This window comes from Nycticebus coucang, chromosome 7 (genome assembly GCF_027406575.1).
Source record: "Nycticebus coucang isolate mNycCou1 chromosome 7, mNycCou1.pri, whole genome shotgun sequence".
Classification (NCBI taxonomy): domain Eukaryota; kingdom Metazoa; phylum Chordata; class Mammalia; order Primates; family Lorisidae; genus Nycticebus; species Nycticebus coucang.
In genome coordinates, this window is record NC_069786.1 from 74065060 (window position 1) to 74087407 (window position 22348).

The 22348-nt window shown below is 35.9% G+C and overlaps 1 protein-coding gene and 1 pseudogene across 1 annotated transcript in view; one reads left to right on the forward strand and one right to left on the reverse strand.

Moving 5' to 3' along the window:
* Nucleotides 1-20673, forward strand: part of AGPS (alkylglycerone phosphate synthase) — a 145347-nt gene extending 124674 nt beyond the window's left edge. The window contains exon 20 of the mRNA XM_053597450.1: nt 14961-20673. Within this exon, the coding sequence (XP_053453425.1) occupies nt 14961-15082 (122 nt within the window). The 3' untranslated portion in view covers nt 15083-20673. The remainder of the gene's footprint in view (nt 1-14960) is intronic.
* LOC128590403 (homeobox protein NANOG-like) lies at nt 4782-8183 on the reverse strand (annotated as a pseudogene).
* Nucleotides 20674-22348: the final 1675 nt, after the last annotated feature.

Consider the following 22348-nt stretch of genomic DNA (forward strand, 5'->3'; position numbering starts at 1 on the left):
CTCAAATTAATGAACATACAGAGATACAGGTTTTAAAAAGTTGAAAACTGTAAGCCTTAATCTCTAAGGAAATGATGATTCAATTCTTGAGCACAGGGCGGTGTCTATGGTTCAGTGGGTAGGGTGCCAGCCCCATATACCGAGGGTGGCGGGTTCAAACCTGACCCCGGCCAAACTGCAACAAAAAAATAGCCGCGCATTGTGGCAGGGTGCCTATAGTCCCAGCTAGTCGGGAGGCTGAGGCAAGAGAATTGCCTAAGCCCAGGAGTTGGAGGTTGTGAGCTGTGTGACGTCATGTCACTCTACCAAGGGTGATAAAATGAGACTCTGTCTCTATCAAAAAAAAAAAAAAAAATTCAATTTTTGAGCACAAAGCAAATAATATAATTAGCTCCTTTAAATTTTTGATAATAAAGTATGTTTAATGCCTTTTAATGTTGTGTAATCTGTTTTCCTTATTGTAAATATTACCAACCTGCTAGACCATAGGGTTCCACAGAAGGACAGCTCTTCCCCTAAGGGCCTTATAGTCCAGAAGAAATAAAATAATGGTATTTCAAAAGCTACTAATTAAAACTCCTAGGATTATATCACCACTTCAACAAAGGCAAAAGTCTACCCTTTTCTTTGAAAAGAACTGAAAACGTGATTTTAATAAATATGCAAACAGTATAGATGTTGAAACAATGCAGAGAAGGGAGATAGAATAATAAAGGAAAATAATATTTATAAATCTATAAATGTTTGCTAGATTCTCTGAATAGCTTACTCTCCTTTAATCATGCTCCAAATGGAGTGGAGTAGATATTATTTCTGTCTTTTAAGTGAAGACACAGATTCTGAGTATAAAGTAACTACCCAAAACATCAGCAATAATCGTTAGTGCCAGAATTTTAATTTGCATTCATTTCTTCCTGCCTCAGTATCCCTGTCTTCTGAATTAAAAGCCTAAAAATATGTGAAATAAGGGTGGTGCCTATGGCTCAAAGGAGTAGGGCGCCGGCCCTATATACAGGAGGTGGTGGGTTCAAACCCGGCCCTGGCCAAAAACTAAAATATGTGAAATAAGTAAAAGCTGAAGAGATTGAAACTGATAAGCTTTGAAAAGAGACACATAATTAATTTTAAAAATGAATATGAAAAGAAATGTTATATCTCACCGTTTTTATTTTAAAATTTAAAACTTGTTTTAATTTTGACATTGTCTAAAACTAATTACTTGCCCTGTGTCAGATGAAACAGGTGAACAGAAAGAATCAAAATTTTAATTTCCTCATCATAGATATTTTCGTTTTTTTCTCAATTCTTGCCCACGCTCATAAGTCACTTTTCTCTTTGTTTTTACACTTCTGATTGTAGGTTCGTAATATATGAAATAAAACAAATGCAAGTCAGATCATGTTACAGTAAAACTATTTGTATAATTTATGTACATTTTCAGCTTGTAGGCTTTTATTTGTTGAAGAATGCAAGTTTAGTGAAATAATTTATTGCTAGAAATTTTTGGCATAAAGTTGAATATGGTTTGAGTGCATATTAACTTATTGAGAGGTTATATTTCATTTAAATAGAAATCTTTTATTTCTGTCCTGTTTCTCATTTTAGTTTCTATGTGGTCAAAAATATGACTTCATGGAAACAAACCCTAAGCTATCTGGTTTCCTCTAATGCTTAGAAAAAGAAACCAAGTAAAGGCTGAATACGAAATATACTTCAGTTATGCTGATAAAATGAAGATGTCTCCATTTTCTAGTTTTTCCTCTTCCAAACTGCTAATTATTGAAGTGTGCAAGGGCTCAGCCCATATCCCTTCATTCCTCTGCATTCACTCATTTCCTTAATGATTATCTCAGTTCCACAACTTAGAGACCACGTATCTGCTGATGACTCCCAGGTACCAAAAGATAGCACCTCTCCTACCACCACCCTAGTTGAAATCACTGTCTTCTCCGTCAGTAGCCCCCTGATGGGTCTGAATGCTTCCATTCTGCTCCTCTAATCTCATTTCTCTTGCTACCAGAGTAATCTTTTAAAAAATTCCTTGCATTCAAAATAAAATCCAAACTACTATCAGGATCTTTTGCAATATTATTGGTACATAGCATATCCATCTTTGTGTCTCATCTCTGAGTACTTTTTTCTCTGTAAAGGCTTTGGCCTTCTTGCTACTCTCAAACATACCATTTTCTTTCCCCAAAGCCTTTACTATTTGTTCCCTCTTTTTCTAATGTTCTTTTTCTCATTCTTCTCCCCAAATACTTGTACAGCTCACTTTCATCATTTAGATCTCTGATGTAATTTAGATCTAAGATGTCGCCTTCTTAGAGGTGTCTTTCCTGCTCTCTTATGTGGTTTCTGTCTTCCCCATTTGAATTAAGTTCATTGAGTTCATCTTGTTTGTCTCTACATTTCCCAGTCCCTAGAACTGGCTGCTTTGCATAGTTTTAAGAGTAGATACTCAGTGAATGGGTTAAGTGAGTGAAGAGGTGCATGCCCACGTGCTCACAGAATTTGGGGCAATTTTGCAAATTCTTAAAAGCTCTGAATCTTTCATATTAGAATGGCAATGGTCATATTGCTAATTTAGCTTCAAATATTTAATAACCAGGTCTTATTTGAATATAGTGTCAATATTTAACTACAGAAAGGTTCAGTTTATTCCCTAATATTTCTGGAAAAGTATATTAACAGAATCAATTATTTAGTGGAGAAGTAAGGTCAAATAATATATTTCTTTGCAACTCCATATCACCAGGTACTTTAATGCTCTTCCACAGATGATTAAGTATATAAGGTTCCATTCAAAAATTATCTTAATTATAAATTTGAGGGGCTTTGGAATCAAATTTATATTCAATTCCTGCCTCTGTACTTAACTATCTGTGTGACCTTCAGAAAATAATTTCTCTGACCTGCCCTGTTCTCACCTGCAAATAGGACTAATAGTCCCTACCTCATAGATTTGTTGTAAGACTTAACTGATATTTGTAAACCACGTAAATGCCTTGCATATTGTAGGTGCTTACAAAATAGTAGTTTTGAAATAATTTTAATAATAGCAATAGACATCACCAGGTGGAGCTCAGGTTTATATTCTTAAATTCTTGACTTAACCATTGAAAACCGGTTACAATTTATTTGAGCCAAGGATATGGGACAACATTTTCATCTATAACTTGCAGTTGGTTGCCCTTTAAAGGAAGGTGTCATACAATTTGTGTGAAAGAAAAATAAAATTCTTTCACACTATTGGCTGTGAAATTTGCTGTAAAAATTATCTATATTCATAATAGCTTCTCTATTACTTTTTTTAAAACCATATTTTTACTTATTGAAACACTGGGTAAAATCAGGGTAGACAACTATAGGTAAAATGAATTTAATTTATTTGCACTTATGCCAGGCAAACGGTACTGATGTCATCACGATGCAGCCAAATACAACACACCTTTCTACAAATCTTAGAGTTATGAACACATTAGGGGGTGTGGTGAAACACAGAGCCAAGAGGGACAGAGGAGCTCCATGAAGTGCATGCTAGCTAACACTCCACCTGGACAATTGAGATTTTTAATAAGTAAAGCCTCCCATTCCTCAGAGAACTAAAAGTAGATGTATAGTGACTACTCAATCCCACTAATAGGTATCTACCCAAAATAAAAAAAGACCATAAGGACATTTGTATCCAAATGCCCAAAGCAGCACAGTTCACAATAGCAAAGCTGTGGAAACCACCCAGGTGCTCCTGAGCACATGAATGGACTAACAAACAACGTTAGGCATGTGCACACCAGGGAACACCATGCATCCCCCAAAAGGATGGAGACTCTGCATGCCCTGTAACAACCTGGAGGAATTTGGGGAGCCCTCTCCTAAATATCACAAGAACGGAAAAACAGTCCTCACAAGCCCTCAATACCAGCCTGAAACCAGAAGACCAGCAATCAGAGAGCCACGTGAGAAAGTCCCAATCAAATTCAGGAAGGGGGAAGAAGGGGTTCAGTAGCTTCCCACCCACCTGGCACCTTCCCTGGGTGTAGGGCCACAACTCTTGACTTTCACCTTTCATGTGTAAATTATATGACCTAATGGTTTGTTCCCTCATATTAATCTGAAATAAAAATAAAAATGCCCTTGCCTTCCAAGTATTCATTTGCGAGGAAAAAAAAGGGTAAAACCTCCCACTCCCAGAAAGTAGGAATAATCCTTCACACATTTTTGTACTTTCTACTTCCCATTCTTGAAGTTAGATTCTAAACCCTAAAGCTGTTGAAACCAGCATTATAACTACTTCTTTGTAGCCAAGATCGTCTTCTATCTGTTGTCCATAGCAGCCAAGGTATTGAAACCTCTGATTAGAATCCAGTCGTGCAGTAGGCACACTGAGAGCCAGAATAGAGGCAGAATACTTAGCTCTAAAATAAGAACGTCCTACTGGAAAGGAAAGGGTTCATCCATTGCCCACACTGAAACTGCGTAATATACCCATCTTTACACATCTTCAGGGTGCATGTTCATTGAGTGATTTAGAAATGAATCCATGGTTTGTGGGGAGCTAAAATACTTAGTGGTTTATTATAGTACATTGTGGGTTTCTCTAGCAGCTTCCAAGGCACTGGCAAGAAAATTCTGAAACTGCCAGCAGATCTGTAAAAGTTCCCCTCCACAGTTAAGGAAGGGATTGTTCTGGGCTTGGGTGCATCAGATCTGACTGGTCCAGGGATGGTTGCTCCAAGACGGGCTATTCCAGGTTTGATCGCGTTAGGTTGGGTTGCTGCACCTTAAAGGCGTCCAGTTGTGTTCATCAGGCACACCTGGTATATGGGGAGTGGAGGCCTGAGTATTTTGTGTGTGCTGAGGCTTTCTGAGCTTGAGTGATACCGTTGCTCTTCTTTAGCTAGTTGTTTTTCTGCCACCTCTTAGATTTCATTCTCTGGTTCTGGAACCAGGTCTTAACTTGTTGTAGCTGAGGTTCAGGATGTTGGAAAGTTCTTAGATCTGCTGGAGGCTGAGGTATTTCTGTCTCTGAAATCTGTCACTGAATATACACTGCTGGATCATAGAGAACATGGTTCTGGTCTTCTGTTTCTTCCTTCTTTTTTTTTTTTTTTCTAATGGTTATGTTTACTTATTTATTTATTTTTTTTTTTTTGGTTTTTGGCCGGGGCTGGGTTTGAACCCGCCACCTCCGGCATATGGGACGGGCGCCCTACTCCTTGAGCCATAGGCACCGCCCTGGTCTTCTGTTTCTTGACCTGGACCTTATCTTCCCTCTTCACTGCACTCTTCTCTACAAGTAGGTAGTTTTACTTTGAGACTACTGGAACAATCAGAGCTGTCCTGAGTCAGCAGATCCATGGAGGAAGGAAGAGGAGAGGCAGTCTCTGTGTGGGTCATCTCACTAGAAGACATTGGCAAAGATGGATGATTTTCTTTTTCTTCCTTTTTTTTTCTAAAAACTGAAACAGAGTCTCACTTTGTCACCCTCTGTAGAGTGCTTTTAGTGTCATAGCTCACAGCAACCTCAAACTCATAGCTCACAGCAACCTCAAACTCTTGGGCTCAAGCAATTCTCTTGCCTCAGCCTCTCTACTAGAGAGACTGGGACTCTCTAGCTGGGACTACAGGCACCTGCCACAATGCCCAACTATTTTTTTTTGTTTAGCAGGCCTGGGCCAAGTTCTAACCCGCCAGCCCCGGTGCATGTGGCTGGTGCACTAACCACCGAGCTCTGGGGTGCTCCCAAATGGATGATTTTCTTCAGGTCCACAAGTCACAGGCATTGGAGAAGAGTCACTAGAATCAGATGCTTCAGAGCAAGGCGACCTTTGGGGACGCAGTGGATCCACACTGACGTTATTGAGAAAGAGGAGAAAACTTAAGGAGCTGGACTATTTAAGGGGGGAAAAAAAGGCTAAGAGTTAAGTATCTAAGTAAAATCCCAAATGTAAAAAGATCCAAAGCCAGGAAGAAGAGGGCCCCTCCACAACAGCAGGAGGCAACCAGCTCAATCCAGCAAAAATCAGCTTCTCTGTTTAAAATAAACTATCTAATTTATAAATTTCAAACATCCAGTACTACGTAGTATAGTTTCATAAAGAAGAAACCATTTCTATAAATTTTAAATAATGTGTTTAATGGCCCTGCTAAACTTATTCAGTACTAGAGCTTTTGAGCGATCATTTATGTATAGAAAAGATTTTCCTTAATTTCCTCCCTGAACTTAAAAGTTGACCTCATAAGTAGCATCTTTACTTACTGACCTTCAGGCAGTATTCTGACACTCTTGGTACCATTTTTTAGTTTCAGAGCAGAAGGGCTGAGGGCTGGGAGAATATTGATGCAATTTCTCTTAGAGGGTTTGACCTGTAATTGTGATTAATAACAGTTGCTTTCCCTATCTGGAAGCAGACAGGCTGGTTTGTCTGCCTACAATCATGCTGTGATAAATGGAGCTATTTTAACTCTGGTTTTGTGTATCAAAGAAAACAGATGTAGTCTGGAACTGGAGGCTATCGGAAATATAAAGCCTACTTAACTTAATCTTCATAGTGCTTGTTTTTGTGACTGACGAGCTGGTCAGTTTAAATAGCAGAGTTTGTCAGCTATGTATTTAATTTCAATTTATGGCTTAAGTTTTCAAATTGTTCATTTCCTAAAATTATACCTAAGTTCTTGTCAAGATGTAAAAAAACCTTGCTTAAATAAATATAACCAGCTTTAGTTCAAATATTGGTTATCTTTACCTAACCAAAATGATTTCCCATTACAGTCATGGGGCAGTTGCTCTTAGCTTTTTTGGTGGTCTTAACAGAACTTAATATTATTAGAAATATTAAGAGTAAAAGGAGACTACTTGGAAGAAGCTGAGCAAAAGATCAGATTTGGGGCCATTTGTTAACCTGTAGTGTGAAATAAAAAGCATACAGATTGGAAGAAATGAAACTGTCCTTATTTGTAGATGACATGACTATGTAGAAAATCCCAAAGAATTTATAAAAACAGTAAGCAAGATAACAAGCTCACACATAAGAATCAGTTGTGTATTTCTGTATTTTAACAGTTAATATATAGAGACCAAAATTTAAAATATGATGCCATTTATAATTGCTTTAAGGAAAATGCAATAGTCATAAATCTAATATATTATAGGATCTGTGTTCTGAAAATTAAAGAATGCTGATGGAAGGAATCAAAGAAGACTTAAGTGAAGAGACATTCATAGGTTGGTAGAAAACTGCCACCATAGTAAAGATATCAGTTCCTTTCAAATCCATCTGTGTATTTAATGCATTTTTAATCAAAATATCAGTAAGACTTTTGTAGATATAGAAAACATTCTAAAACACATATGTCAAAGCAGTGGAACTAGATAGCTAAGACAATTTTGAAGAAAAGAATAAACTGAGAGCAATCAATCTACTATGTACCAGACTTAAAGACTTATGATAGAGTTACCATAATCAAGACAGTGTGGTATTTGAGGAAGGCACGGAGACCAGTGAAACAGAAAAGAGAAGCCAGAAACAGACCCACACATCTGTGTCCAGTGATTTTCACAAATCATTTTCCAATTGAGGAAACATATTTTCAACAGATTATGCTGGAGAAATTGGATATCCATAGGCAAAAAAAAAAAAAAAAAAACGAAAAAGACCCAAACCCCATACTTACATAAAACTATAAAACTTTTAGGAAAAAAAGTAGGAGAAAATCTTCAGGTTTTAGACTGGACACTAAAAGCATAATTCATAAAAGAAAAAAAATTGGTAAACTGGATTTCATCAAAGTTGAAAACTTTTACTCTGGGAAATACGCCATTCGGAGGATACAAAGATAGGTTACAGAATGGAAGAAAATGAGTGCAAACCACATATCTAATAAGACATATATATTAGATATAAATAACTATTAAAGCTCAGTAGTAAAAAGAAAGCATTTTAATTAGATAATGGGCAAAAGACAGGAAGCAAAAATTGAAGAAAATACAGATAGCAAATAATCACATGAAAAGATGTTCAGCATCATTTGCCATTAAGGAAATGTAAACCGTAAGAGATATCACTCCACACCTCTCAGACTGGCTAAAATAAGAAATAGTGACAGTATCGAGTTCTGGCAAGGATGTGGAAAAACTGAACAACTCTTACCTTGCTGGTGGGAATGTAAACAGGTATAGCCATTTTGGAAAATACACTCAACCTAGCAAATGCATGCTTGAGCACTTGTACCAGAGAAATGAAAATGTATGTTATGTAACTACCTGTATATGAATTTTCATAACAGCCCCAAACTGGAAACAATGTAGATATCCTTCAGTTGGTGAATGGCTAAACAAACTTTCCATGACTTTCCATGGAATACTAGTCAGCAATAAAAAGAAACAAACTCTGGATACATGTAACAACTTGGATGACTCTCCAGGGAATTATGTTTGGGTGAATAAAAGCCAATCCCAGAAACTTACGTACTGTGTAATTCTATTTCTGTAACATTTGGAAATGATGGAGTTATAAAAGTAAAGAACAGATGAGTGGTTTTGAGGAATTGGGGCTAGAGAGGGTATGCTACAGTATAAACAGGCAACACTGGGATGCCTGTGTGGTGGAACTGTTGTATATCTCGACTGTGTCACTGTCCATCTCCTGTTCTTTTGATAGCCATCAAATGAATATAGCCTTTCCAACATTGAAACTTAGCAGATTACCATTAGATAGAAAGTTTGTTTTGCCCATTCACTTTTTTGGTTTCCTTCGACTGGCCTTTTCTCACAAAATTTATAAGATGATTATAATAATTTCCACTGAAGCAATGTTGTAAACAGATTCTAAGAACAGACTGTAAAAGCCAGTTTAAGCCATAATTTAGCTGAACATTAAAATCTATTTCAGCCATATCACAGGTTGAAACGAAAGTCTACAGCAAGAATTCACTGATCCCTGCCCTGTCTCACCTGTGCAAATTTAGATGCCAAATCCAAGACAAAAAAGCTCAGGGACAACATTGTGTTTGCTGTCTCTTAACACGTGCTTTATCAGTAGTAGCTTCCAGGCTCAGGCGTATCACCAGAAAAGTATGGGTGGCTTGAATACTACTACTTCTCTATGGACCTCCAAAGAAAACTTTTTTCTTCCCCCAAATTTTATGTTTAAGCCTCTTACAAGTAAGATATTTGTTAGTCTGAGAATGCCGGTACTTCATTATTTTATTGTTACAAGATAATTAACTTTTAAATTTTATGTGATCAGGAGTTAATCCCAATAGATGTTTTCAAGTATAAAAATTTTGTAAAAGTTACGATAGGTAAAATTTATTTCTAATATTATTCCATAGCTTTGCTGTGTAATACACAAGCCAGTAAGCTATATGTGGCTATTTAAATTTAAATTAATTAAATAAAATTTACAATTTGGGTGAATAAAAGCCAATCCCAGAAGTAGTATTCCAGGTAGTCTATGTTCAGTTAGTGGCTACTGTATTAAACAGTGGAGATATAAAATGTTTCTATCATTACAGAATGTCCCATTGGTCAGTGCTGTGGAGTATTATTTTGTACAAGTTAGGGACCCCTCATCCAAAACACAAAATGTGTCACTTTTTAAGCATCAGCATGATGCCACAAAGGGATGTTCCATATATGACCTCATATAACAGGTCACAGTCAAAACACAGCCAAAACTTTGTTTCATGCATAAAATTACCTTTAGGCTGTGTGTATAAGATATATATGAAACATAAATGAATTCCATGTTTAGACTTAGATCCCATACCAAGATACTTTATTATGTACATGTAAATATTCTAAAATCCAAAAAAAAAAAAGCTATCTCTGAAATACTTCTAATCTCAAGCATTTAAGGTAAAGAATACACAACCTGTATATATTTTTACCTATTGATCAGAGAAAGAGTCCCCAAAATATGACTTAAAACTTTTCTTCAGTGGATATTAGATTCAAATCTTTGGGTATTAACTTTTAAAGTACAGTAGCATTTGTCATTAATGGTTAATGTTCTCACAGTGTAACTTCTGTCTACTACTTTTCCCAGAGTTTCTCTCAACTTATAAGTGACCTGAAATTTAGAGTAAGGTTACCCTGCAGATGGCAATAAGTCAAATCCAATTGGTTAGAACAGTAAATGTATGTCACCTGTGTGGAAATGTTTGAGTTCCTAGAAATAGACGTTTGGAAGCATACAGACACCAGGATCTCTCATTCTGAACACTGTTAACCCCTTTGGGTAAATCTCCGCCCTGTGCGAGTGGCTTTTTTTTTTTTTTTTTTGGATTTTAGAATGTTTAGCTGCATCCTGGCTTCTGACCAGTAGATGTCAGTAACATTGCCCAGTTATGACAACCAAAAATGTCTCTAGATATTGCTAAATGTCTCAGCGGTAGAATAGAGTACAAAATCACCCCAGTTTAGAACCACTGATAGAGCTCAGAGTCCCAGAGGAACTGAAGGAATTGAACGCTTGAGGTTCTCTGACATACCTTTTCCTATCTTAGCTACTACAGAATAGTTTGAAAATAGCTATTTTATAAACTATATAGATAAAATTGTAGCATGAAGGGAACTGATATTTTTGATTCAAGAAAAATATTATCATTTAAATTGCTTTAAAATCTTTGGTATCCATGAATTTGTCATCATGATATTGGAATTTTCATTAGTAGAAAATAAGCCAGATGACTTAATGAAATCAAATATGACTTTTAGTATCCACTGAGCATTAAATTTATTCCTTAAGGAATCTATAGTCCCATCTCATATTCCTTAAAGATTGGATGTTTGCATCCTAAGTTTGAGATCTCTTGGCTAACATTAAGCACACACCTCCACCAAGACCAACTAAAACGTGCTTTCTGGACAAGCAAATGGACAACTAAATTCTCTTTGCAGGTTGAAAACTTCCTCTAAAGAAACATTATCATGGTTAGCTCACCATGTAACTCAAAGAGTAGAAATTTCCCATTGTTATTCTCTGTTCTCATCAGTACTTAAGAAATTCCAGGGTGTCGGAACCTCATCTGGGAAAGGGCTGGATGTTCCGCTAAGCACTAGTTCCTTACTAACCCACCCATAGTTTGATTAGATGAATTAAACATTGAAATACACAGTCAGTCCTCAGGTCACTCATGTAAGCAGCTAAGTAGATTTTCTTTTTAAAATCTTATCCATAGAATAGTGCTAAGGTATCCAGGATGTTTAAACTTAAACTCTCAAAATATAGTTGTTATAATAATGGTTAGGTCCTTTTTGCTTTGGCTATGGCTAAATTCTACTACTGAGCTTTAGTTTCAATAATCGAAATAATCTAAATGTATGGCCTATTTCACAATTTTTTATTTCAGCTACATGTATAATATTTTTGATTCTAAAAGTTAAAACTTACTAGCCAAAGAGATCTCTATGACCAGGCAAACCCCAAATTTATTCCTTTGTACTCAAGACTATTTGGTAGTTTCTGCCAAATCTTCAGTCCTTAAACCACAAAGAGTAGTTCCAGATAAATTTTGGTGGCTAGGCTGGCTACCACATTATCCAAACGAAATACCACCCCATGTTCTGCTCCTTGCAATATGTCTGTTCATTTTTTCATGCTCTTGATCATACCACAAAATGCATTCTCTCTTGGATCTGTTAGCATCTGAAGGGCAATATGAGCCTAAGATTTCAAAGACAGCCCCTGAAAGCTTCTGTTTTCTTTGTTCCAAAAGTGATTTTTTTAAATGCACTGTACTTCGTGGAAGAATACAAAAAACTTTTTTTCTAATCTATATATACATTACTAGAAATTAAAAATTGTAAAAAGGATGAACTCCACTTTTAATTTAAGCAAAACAAGAATTCCCCTTTCCCTAATTTCTTTTCTATAACGTTCAATATTTGGCTCTTTTTTTTGTATCTTGTAAAACACATCCAGTCTCTTGAATACTTGGCTTAAATATGTAAGGTATTATGTATTTAGAATAATAGTGAATTGTGGAATAGAGGGTCCCTGTCTTGTTTTCAAAGATGATGAACTTGGCTTTTTGTATATGTAGTGTTGACTGTGAGGCTAGGTTTATAATTCTAAAAAATCGGAAGTCAAAAGACTTGAGTTAGTAGTCATGAATACCCTTTATCAGATTATTCAGGTCTAGAAAGAGAAGTAAGTAGCATGTGCCTTTTCAGTGGATAACTGTCATGTACAAGGTAAATTGGAGTAGTCTTAGGTGACCTGTTCTTTGGTATCTTTATTCACTGTCCACTCTTTTAACTTGGCATAGCATATAAAAGAGTTATCATTTCTTACCTTTCTGAAAATGAGCTCTACAGATATTTAAGGAACTACTATATAGCTGCATACCCATGTGTGTTACATGTGTATAGATCAGTAGAGTCAGCTAATTTTTGAATGCCTAATACAAATAAGGATTGTACAAAAGGCATTATTGTTATTTAGCACTGGAATAAAAACTTCTGCTTTGAAGTGTGTTCCCCAGGATTAAAGCCTATAGTGTTTTGTAGTTTAGTTTATTGATGTATGTGAGGCAGCCACAGGAAGTTCTTCAGAATCTAAAGAAAACTATTTCCAATAACCGTCTTGCTGTTAAGGCACATTGAGCATTTTAACTTTAAGTGTTTTCTGTTTGTTTGTACACTTAGCTTGCAATGTAATTGACTTAAATTGTTAAGAAAAACCAAAAATTTCTAGTTCCTTTAATCATATAAGCCAAGATTTCTAATCCCACTTCAAATTCTGTTACCAGTGGAAGAAGAAGCTAACAGACCTGTTCCACCAAGGGGTTAAATTCTTTCATCAGATATGTTTATGAGGGGCCACAGCTTTGTTGGCTGTACTGCCTTTTTTTTACTTTCTAGTTCACTAATCAAATGTATGTTAGATTGATTATTGTAAAAGTATAAACCATAGAAAATTTGACAAGATAGATGTGTAAATTATCCTTCTGACAGAACTAATGATGCACTCCAAGCACCTTCTGTTTTCCAGCCTTGGTGAGCAGTTTCATTAAATATGCAGTGGCTGTTGGGTGGCTTCTCAGACAGTGGTTCGGTTCCTTGTGGAATTGCATTATTACTAGAGGTGTAAAACGAACAGACAAGCTAGCTGTTGGGCATCCTGCTGAGGTTCTAATGTGCTCCATCTTGTTGGAGCAGTTGTTTGCAGTCTTTTCAGGACAATTACATCCATAACCACAGGACACATTCAGTGAAACTATATTACAGATAACAGTGGAGACTGGCATTGACTGTTCTTCACTTCTTGAGTTGCCTAAGTGTGGGTAGCTTATAGTTATATGGTAATGCCACTTTTACTACTCACAGCATAGTTGCCCTTTTTTTAATCTTGTACAGCAAATTTGGAAATGACTGATTTTTAACTTTTGTAAAGTGCTTAAATGACAGTATTAGAGGTGAAGAGACTACCGATTCTAATCTGTTTGCAGGTGAAAAACTGAGGCTGAAGCATAGTGTCATAGTAGGAGGTCCTGTAGAACATCTTTTACGTAGTAGAGATTGCATGAATAGGGAATTGTACTGTTTAGCTTTAGAACTATCTTAAACAAAATTTTTCATTGTGAGTTTAAGATTTTTTTCCTGCTGAACCTCAGTCCTCCCTCCCATCTTAATACCAACAATGCTTTTTTTATTTCAAAAAGCCACAGAAAAATATCTTGGCTTGCTGAGGGTATGATTTATTATTCTGATGACAATTTGATGGTTTCCTGGAGACCTGGATATAAAAGATGGTTCGAGTTGAGGTTGAAATGGTATTTAAGGTTTCCAAAAGACGGATACCATGATGTATCACTATAGCCTGATAAATGGGAGTGCATTTTAGAATGACAAGTTGAATACTTTAATGAAAGAAGGTTCCCATTTCAGTTGGCCAATTAAATCACTGTTGATGACTTTGGATCATTAATGAACATTTGTGGAAAATGATCATTTGAATTCAATTATTATAGTATAATGTGTGTGTGTGTGTGTTTTGAGAAGTCCTGACTGCAAATAATCCTAACTATAAATTGAAACCTATATCCATTTTGCCACAGATAAGTCAGCATATTGCTTTGCTTTTTAGTGCCAAAATATGTTGTTGGCACTTCAGAATTCTTTTACAGGTTAAGTACATACTCTTTCTTACAAAAGTTCTACTTAGAAAAGGTTATGTTTTCCATTGAGTGCCTTTTCAAATACAATTTATTCTGCTAACCATTATGTTACTTCATATTCTCAGACAAACTAGCAAGAGCTAGAAACAAAAAAAAGGGGAACTGTATATGGTATATAAAAGCAAAAGATGAAGAAGGATTAGGTATTTGATTTATGTACTGCCTTAAAAAAATCTCTAAATCTGGGAACCTAATAGGAAGAAAGTGGCCATTATGTGAGAACGTGCAAATTTAATTTAAACCGTATAACTGGAAAGCTTTATAACCAGATTTTTTAAGCCTATTCTAGGTTTATATTTTCTTATTTTTTTAAAACTTTTGTGCTTATAAAAATACTTAAAAGATATATGTCCTGTCATTTTTGTTAAGTATAAACAACAAATTCGTCTCTATGTGTTTTTCTTTAGTTAACTTCATTTTCTTTGAGGCTTGGTGTATTTTGATAGTTAAGACAGAGATGGGTTCTTTTGAAATGCATGTTTTTCTCATCTTGTTATTTGTAGAATGGGCTGTAATCTCACTCCAACCTTCCTTCAATCTCCATTTCATAGTTTACAGAGAAAGGAGACACCATGCAGCACAGACTTCCCCTGGGACAGCATCGGACTTAATGAGCTTGATAGTCTGGTGGGCTCAATAAATCAAATAAAGCAAAACATTTCTCATTTTTGAATAAAAGCATTTATCACACAGTGTTTGTTCACTCATGGTCACAAGATTGATTAGTTCCCAGCATCATAGTGTATATTGAAGCATTTTTGATTTTGTTTTTCCAGTGGGCAAGTTACGGAAGCAGTGGCTAAAGGAAAGTATCTCTGATGTCGGCTTTGGGATGCTGAAGTCTGTCAAGGAGTATGTGGACCCCAATAACATCTTTGGAAACAGAAACCTTTTATAAATCGATTAGTATCGTTTAAAAAAAGGTCACTTTTTTTTAAAAAGCCTTCGACTATGGTTATACCAGTAATCAAATATAACATGGACTATATTTTGGCTACATTTGTTTGTTGATTTAAAATAAGTGTGTTTTCATTCTGTAGTTTGTTTTGTTTCTACATCTATGGATTGACAGATGGTATTTCTAAATCTCTCTCATTGTAGGTATATCAGTTTACAACCCAACTGGTTGTCATTTCAAATTTTAGTCAAGCAGTTCAAGACTGTCAGTTATTTTGGAGGAAGGTGCTGCTAGCTGTTTTGTATTGATGCTTCCTCTTGGGGAACAAAGGCAGATTTTGGTGTCATCTATTGCTCATCTAATATCTTTTTAAAAGAACATTCTGGGAAGCAGTTATCTAGGGAAGGAGATTCCGCTGAGGAGTGATACATATACATGTTTATTAAGAGCCTATTCTAGTGTGACTAGGCCATTAAGGGAATATATTCATGAAAGAGTAGAGAGAATAGTTCATTTAGAATGGTTTTGGTTTTATAAGGTGCTTGGCCTACATTTTTATTTGAAATTACTAAACAGGTATAAAACTGTAAATCATCAGTATACAAATTATTTTGTTAGGGGACATCTTTTTCTCTGCTTCTATTTCTTCTGAGAAATGAGCTGTTTTGTATCACTGAGATAACCTATTGTTATATCCAAGTTCGTTTATAGTATGTTTTGTAAGAAAAGATGACTTAACATTCATTGTAAGTGAAGAACAAGGGTTACCAGGAAAGGAACACCTTTATTTAACTGAGAGTCCTGCTGTTTCTGATTTCACATTCTTGTTGCTGAGATGCAGAAGAAGCTACAATGGGCAGAAGGAAGTCTTTACGCATGATGCCTTCAGTTGGAAGAATGGTTTGTCTGAAAAAACATCATTTGGCTTTTGAATTTGAAAGCCTCAAAAGTTTCAGTGACAACTTTATTTTTTAAACTAACTCAAACAGCATGATAAATTTTCATATAAAATTAAATTGTCGATTTAGTTTTTAATAATGGTTTAATGCCTTTTTGAATTACTGGTTTAACCTAAACTTTTAAAAGAACGTAATGTATTATTGCATATCCACGTATCATAATCAGAAGTTTGAGATATCTTATTTCTTAAATAATGACATTAATCATATTTAGCAAGCATTTTTACATTTAAACCTGGATATTAAAATAAGAGAAATGATTACTTTGAATCACTGTCTGTCAAGGTTCATGATTCACATTTTGAGATGGATTCTTTTCTTAATGCAATACCTAACTTTTGATAATTTTTTAAAATTAATATTTGATCAGATAATGTAAGTCAAAATGCAGATGATCCTTTAAAAGGACACTCTGTGTAGCAACAGCTCCAAAGTATTTTTGGGCAGTTTGATACCTTTTCTATCTGAAATAGCCTTAACCAGAAAAATGAAAATTTAAAATTGACAAAATGATATTTTTAAAACTTCAAAATGATAAATAATTTTTAACTATTAAAATTGGCCTCAAACTAATAAACTTTAATCTGTAAGCAAATCAAAATTAAATATTAGTTTAACAACAAAAACTAAATAATTATTTTTTAGAAGCTGCCTCTCTTCATTGGTGATGTATTTTTTTCTTTTTTTTGCAGTTTTTGGCCGGGGCTGGGTTTGAACCTGCCACTTCCAGCATATGGGGCCGGCGCCCTACCCTTTTGAGCCACAGGCGCCACCCGGTGATTTATTTTTAATTCTAAAATTTTCAGGAGATCTTTGCTTGAAACCCTTAATATTTGAAATGGATATTTGATGAGAAAATTGCCTCTAGAATTATAACAATCTCAGCTTTATAAAATGCATCTATTCATGAAGGTAATTTCTCTAATTGGTGATCAAAATACAAAATTTAATAAGGTACTAGTATCTCACTGGAAGTATATACATGTTTCTGAGAAGTTTTTTAAAATAAAATAGATTCATAAGTAGATTCATTCCCTTGCATGTGATTGTTACAACATTCTCTTCCAGAGAGTTCAGATTTCAGCAGCCTTGGAAATCTGTATTTGTTATTAGGAAACTATAAATGTAACATCTGAAATTAACTGTGTTCACTATTGTACATGAACCTTAAGGAAAATGGTGGTTTATGTCTTTGTTTTTCAGTGTATGCAGGATTCCCAACTTTGATTTTATAATAACAACTACATTTTGTAGTTGGAGTCATTTCTACAGGGAACATTTTCAAACATAAGAACATTCATCGGTACCCTGTTGCTCTGACGTAGTAAATTAGAAAGCTTTTCCCCCACTTTTATACACCCACTTCTGGGAGGTGCCTCAATATAGACTTAGTGTCTGTGGAGGACAGAGTTCATGAATATGCACAGAAGCACTTAAACCATGCCTCTTACTTCTGAAGTATATGAAAATGGCTTCATAAAAGCTAAAGTCAGGAGAACATTATGTGAGCCTTCTTAACTCATTTTGAATAAGTTTATTTAAAATTTTTTAAAAGCCCATATGTAGTCTATTTGGTTTTCAGTACTGTGTAACACTTCTCTTTCTTAAATTAGTCATATTTGTAATATTTTACTTAAATTTGATGATGTTACATTTGGAATGGGGTTTCAGTGGGAATGGAAACGTGCTGCTAGTGAGAAATGGCTTTGAATACTAGAGACTCAATATGAACAGGCTTTACTGACCTTTAGAGAAACTGTTGCCTTAATGTTTGGTGCAATTTATAGTAATACATAAGTGAATTTAGTCTTACAATAAATCACTTGAGCATTTTTTAGTTTGGTAAGAATCATGGAAGTCACATGTTCATTGTCCCCATCATTTTACATAAGGAGGATTAGATTCATTCTTCTTCTGAGGAATTAGGAGTTTTCTTAATTCCTCGAAGTACTTACAAATTATAATACTATTACTTAAAAGTTATTTATGAAGCTAGAAGCCTTACAATGTGCTTAGTTGTATATTTTGAAAACAAAAGCCCAATAAAGGATGAGCTTCCATCAGTGTGTGTACTATCCTACATACAAATGGTTGCAAGGAAGCCCCCTCCCTCCGAATATTCTGTTAATAACTGCTAAGTCCTAGCTTGCATTTTTCAAAATGCCTTTCTGCATGTTGGCCCCCAGCAGTCTTCCTTTGTCACATTCTTTAATAGCTACAATTTAACTGTAGCTTAACAGAGATACTTTGTAATCTTAAGTTGAATTGTGTTCCTTTGGCTTTTCAAAATAGGGCTGGGTTTGGTTGAGTCTATTCCATATAAATATCAGAAAACAGTTATTTACTATACAGATCGATTTGCAAACTGCATGTGCTGGCGCTTGAGTCAGCCAAAATGGAATGCTGCAGAAAGCTCATCTTTATTTTAAGAAACACAGAGACAGGAATTAAGGACAACTTTAATAACTTGGTTTATCATTTACTCTTCAGCAACTTTGACTTTAATTAGGACTTAGCTCATGGTGGGGAAAAGTGAAAAGTAACAGTACCAGTTTAGGATAGAGGAATTCAGAGTGTTTCATCTTTGGTTTATGAGTTATGAAAGCTTGACTTTGTTCTAGGCTTCCTGTTCCCAAATGAGCCATATGTCATTATATTCCCTCAATTCTTATCAATTTCAGTTTGCTGAAAAGGAAACAATTTATACACTGAGTCTAAAATCCGAAAGCGTAAAGGTTTTCTTAAACTGTTGAAATACAGTATCTGCTATAAAGGATGTTACTCAGCTTTCTGCTCCTAAGCCAAACAGTATTTGTCTTCAATGTGAAATTTAACTGTAAAAATTACTTATAATGTCAAGAGATTATAGAAACATATTGTTAATAAAATGGACCTGGGTCTAAGATTTATTTTTATTCTTCAAAGGGGAGTGTGAAGCTGTTTATTCTTCTGTTTACACTCGGGTTTTTCTTTCAACTTTAGTTTTTCATCTTCTTATTTCCACTGATACGAAAATAATTCTTTTCATGATTTTATTGATGTAGCATAATCAAGTGTAACCTATGACTAAATTCTTTGCATTTATAGCTAAGGCTATTTTTTAATTAATGTTATATTCCTAGGAAGTGTTTAGTCTTCTGTGAACCTGAAGCATTCACTTTTGAACCTGGTAAGGTCCTCAAAGAAGGAACACTGTTGTCCTCTTCTAACCATAGTAAATTCCGTAACAAACAAGAGTAAGGACCACTGATGCATAGAACACTCAAGCCAAAGAATCACCACAGAATTTAGTAATTTTAGTTCTGTGAACATGAAAAGATTTCTTTTTTGGTTCCCAAAGGAGAATATATATGTTTTTCAGCAAGGAAGAAAAATAATACGTTAAGTATCATTAAGAACATTTTTCAGAGACTGAATTCCAAATCTGAGCTGGGAAAGGAACAAAAAATAGGGTGACTTTGTAAGCGACATGTATGTTTTTAAGGCATCTTACCAGTTGACAGTATTTTTCATGAAAACCACATGCACCTTATAAAACATGTTTTTAACCCTTAATGTAATCTTGTTTGCATATCTAAAAAGGACATGAAATGCTTGTACTGGTATACAGATCCTATAAGTAGTTAATTTTGAGCTACTTACACAATATCCCCAAAAGCTCACAGTGCCTTGTTGGGATTTTTTTTTCCCCCATGGAAAAGCCATTATTTAAATTGAGTGGGGGAGGATATGTCTTTAAAGAGAGGTAGTCAGCAGTTCAAGGCTAGTCCTCTTCAAGAACATATCAGGATTAAGTAGTGGCATGTGGAAACACTGATAATCCTTTCCATGCTGTTGGTTCGGATCATTATTCCTGCATATTTAACTCCGTTTATGGTAGACGTGTACTCAGATGTACATCTAATCATTCAGTGGGATTTGTATGTACTTTGCATTCCTACATTTTCATCCCTACTGTCCCAACCTAGTAGCCCTACGATGTGGCTTGGTGAATGGCACTGAGCCTTGAGACACTCACTACATGCTTCTGGATGTTTGCCCCGAGCCTGAGGGAGGCTTCTATTCCGAATGGTGTGTGTCAGTCCTTTTTTGTTTGATGGTGCCTTCAGAATAATGAATAATATTTCTGTTTCTGGACAGTGATAAATCTTATGAGAAATATGTGTAAGTTATATAGTTTCTGTCCTTTTTAGCTAAACCTGTGAAATACTTTGGCTCTGATACAACTTGACTTGAATAATATCATACCCTGGGTCTTCCTCCAAGGCAGTACATATTTCTGCCAGTACTGTAGTAATCTTTTGAGAACTACATGTGGGTAAGCACTCGTATGTAAGCCATTATCCTGCTGTAGCTAATGCATACAAACAGTTCTTCTCCTTACACTTATAGTCTAAAAGCAGATATGTAGTGGGAAGGAAATTCCCAACAGTTTCCAGCATAGCTTTGTCAATTCAGACTGAGCCATACTGTTTCCCACAAGGGCTCAACACACAGCCTGTTGACCGTGCTTTCAGTGTATGTTCAGATTCTCCTTTTATTGGTTTTCCTAGACTGTACTGTTGTATAAGCAAATGCCCATGTGTGATTTTTATGATGTGCTGGGGAAGAATAAAACAATACCACAACCACTAATTGTTACAGAAATTATTTATTTCATGTTGATTTCATTTCACCTTTGTTGATGGCATCGAGGTGTGCTTAGAGAAAACAAATAGGATACATTTTGTACACAAGTAGCCTCTCTAGTCCTGAAGGACAGGTGCACAGACATTTGTTCTGTTGCTCCCACGCTGGAGGAAAGGGTGTAGCTATTTGGGCTCTGAAATGACTGAAGATCAGACCTGTTGAACTCTGTCTTACCTGATACACTTCAGTAATCACTGGCCACATTAGGATCACAGTTCTTCCATTATTTAGTTAAAGAAAGTTGTTTTCAGCCTGACTTCTGTGTTCAGAGTGAATGAACCTTAGAAATCTTCCCATCTTATTTCTACCCTGTACGTAACTGCTGCCTAACTTTCCACATCCCCCAGGCCACAAGCGGATAACTAGTCTTCCTGGACGTTTGTTGTCACCAAATGGAAACTTACTGCTTTTCTGGGAAGCCTTTTCCAAATTCTGAAGTCACTAGTTTTAAGAGGTTACGACACCATCTATCCATCCACCATCTATTCTGTAGTCCTAAGGAACTGTCTCATTGCTTTGATGAAGGGCTTGTCTTTAGGCATTTAAAGACACATCTTATGTTCTGCCAGGTTTTCTCTGATCAACCTTTGTGCCTATATTTCTAGAGCCTTCACCATCCTTATCCTTTTCATGTGTACTTGTTCATTATTTTTAGAAAAAAAATTTTTTTTTTTTAAAGACGGTGTGTCACTTTGTTGTCCTCGGTAGAGTGCTATGGCATCACAGCTCCCAGCAATCTCCAGCTCTTGAGCTTAGACAATTCTCTGGCCTCAGCCTTCTGAGTAGCTGGGACCACAGGTGCATGCCACAACGCCCGGCTATTTTTTTGTTGCAGTTTGGCCGGGGCCAGGTTCAAACCCGCTACCCTCGGTATATGGGGCTGGCACCCTACTACAGCTACAGGCGCCGCCCTGTTCATTATTTTTAAAGTGAGGTATTTAGGCTTGATTACAAATGTTCCAGAGTAGTACCAATGCTTCTCCTGTACAATAATAAACACATTTTTGGTAGGCAATGTCAGTTCCAACTGAAATTAAATTTAACAAAGCTTGTCTGTTCTGCATGTGACATTTTGACTATAGCTTCCTGGAGGTTGGAGTTTTTTTTAAGCCCCATTACCAGATTTAGTTTCAGATTTTAAAATTGTTAGCATCTTGCGTCTTGCCCACAATGTTTTCCATTCCATACAGCTCAGGTCACCAGTAGAATTGAGACGTACTGTGTGGACACCTACTGAGTGAGGGATAACTGTAGTGTATGTATCTTACAGCGGCCTGCCTGATCCATGACTTTGATCTTTCCTTCATGACAGAGCATTTAGAATTCAGGCAGCTACACTTCCACTTGACATACTGTTGTCCACCTCATGTTTTTACATTTAGGATTACAAATAGGATTTTTATTCAGTGAATCAGCACTTAATGCCAGATAAACAAGCAGTATGTTTACTTAATTTAACTATGCTGCCAGACTGAAGTCTTGGAAAAGCTGCTGCCCCTGTTTCCTGTGCCGCCCTATCAGAAACAAAGGAAGCCTTAACACATTTCCTTCGACCTGTGTGTGGCCTTGGGGTCATTTCTTTTCAAAATGCTCATAAACTTATTTTCTGATGTGCTTT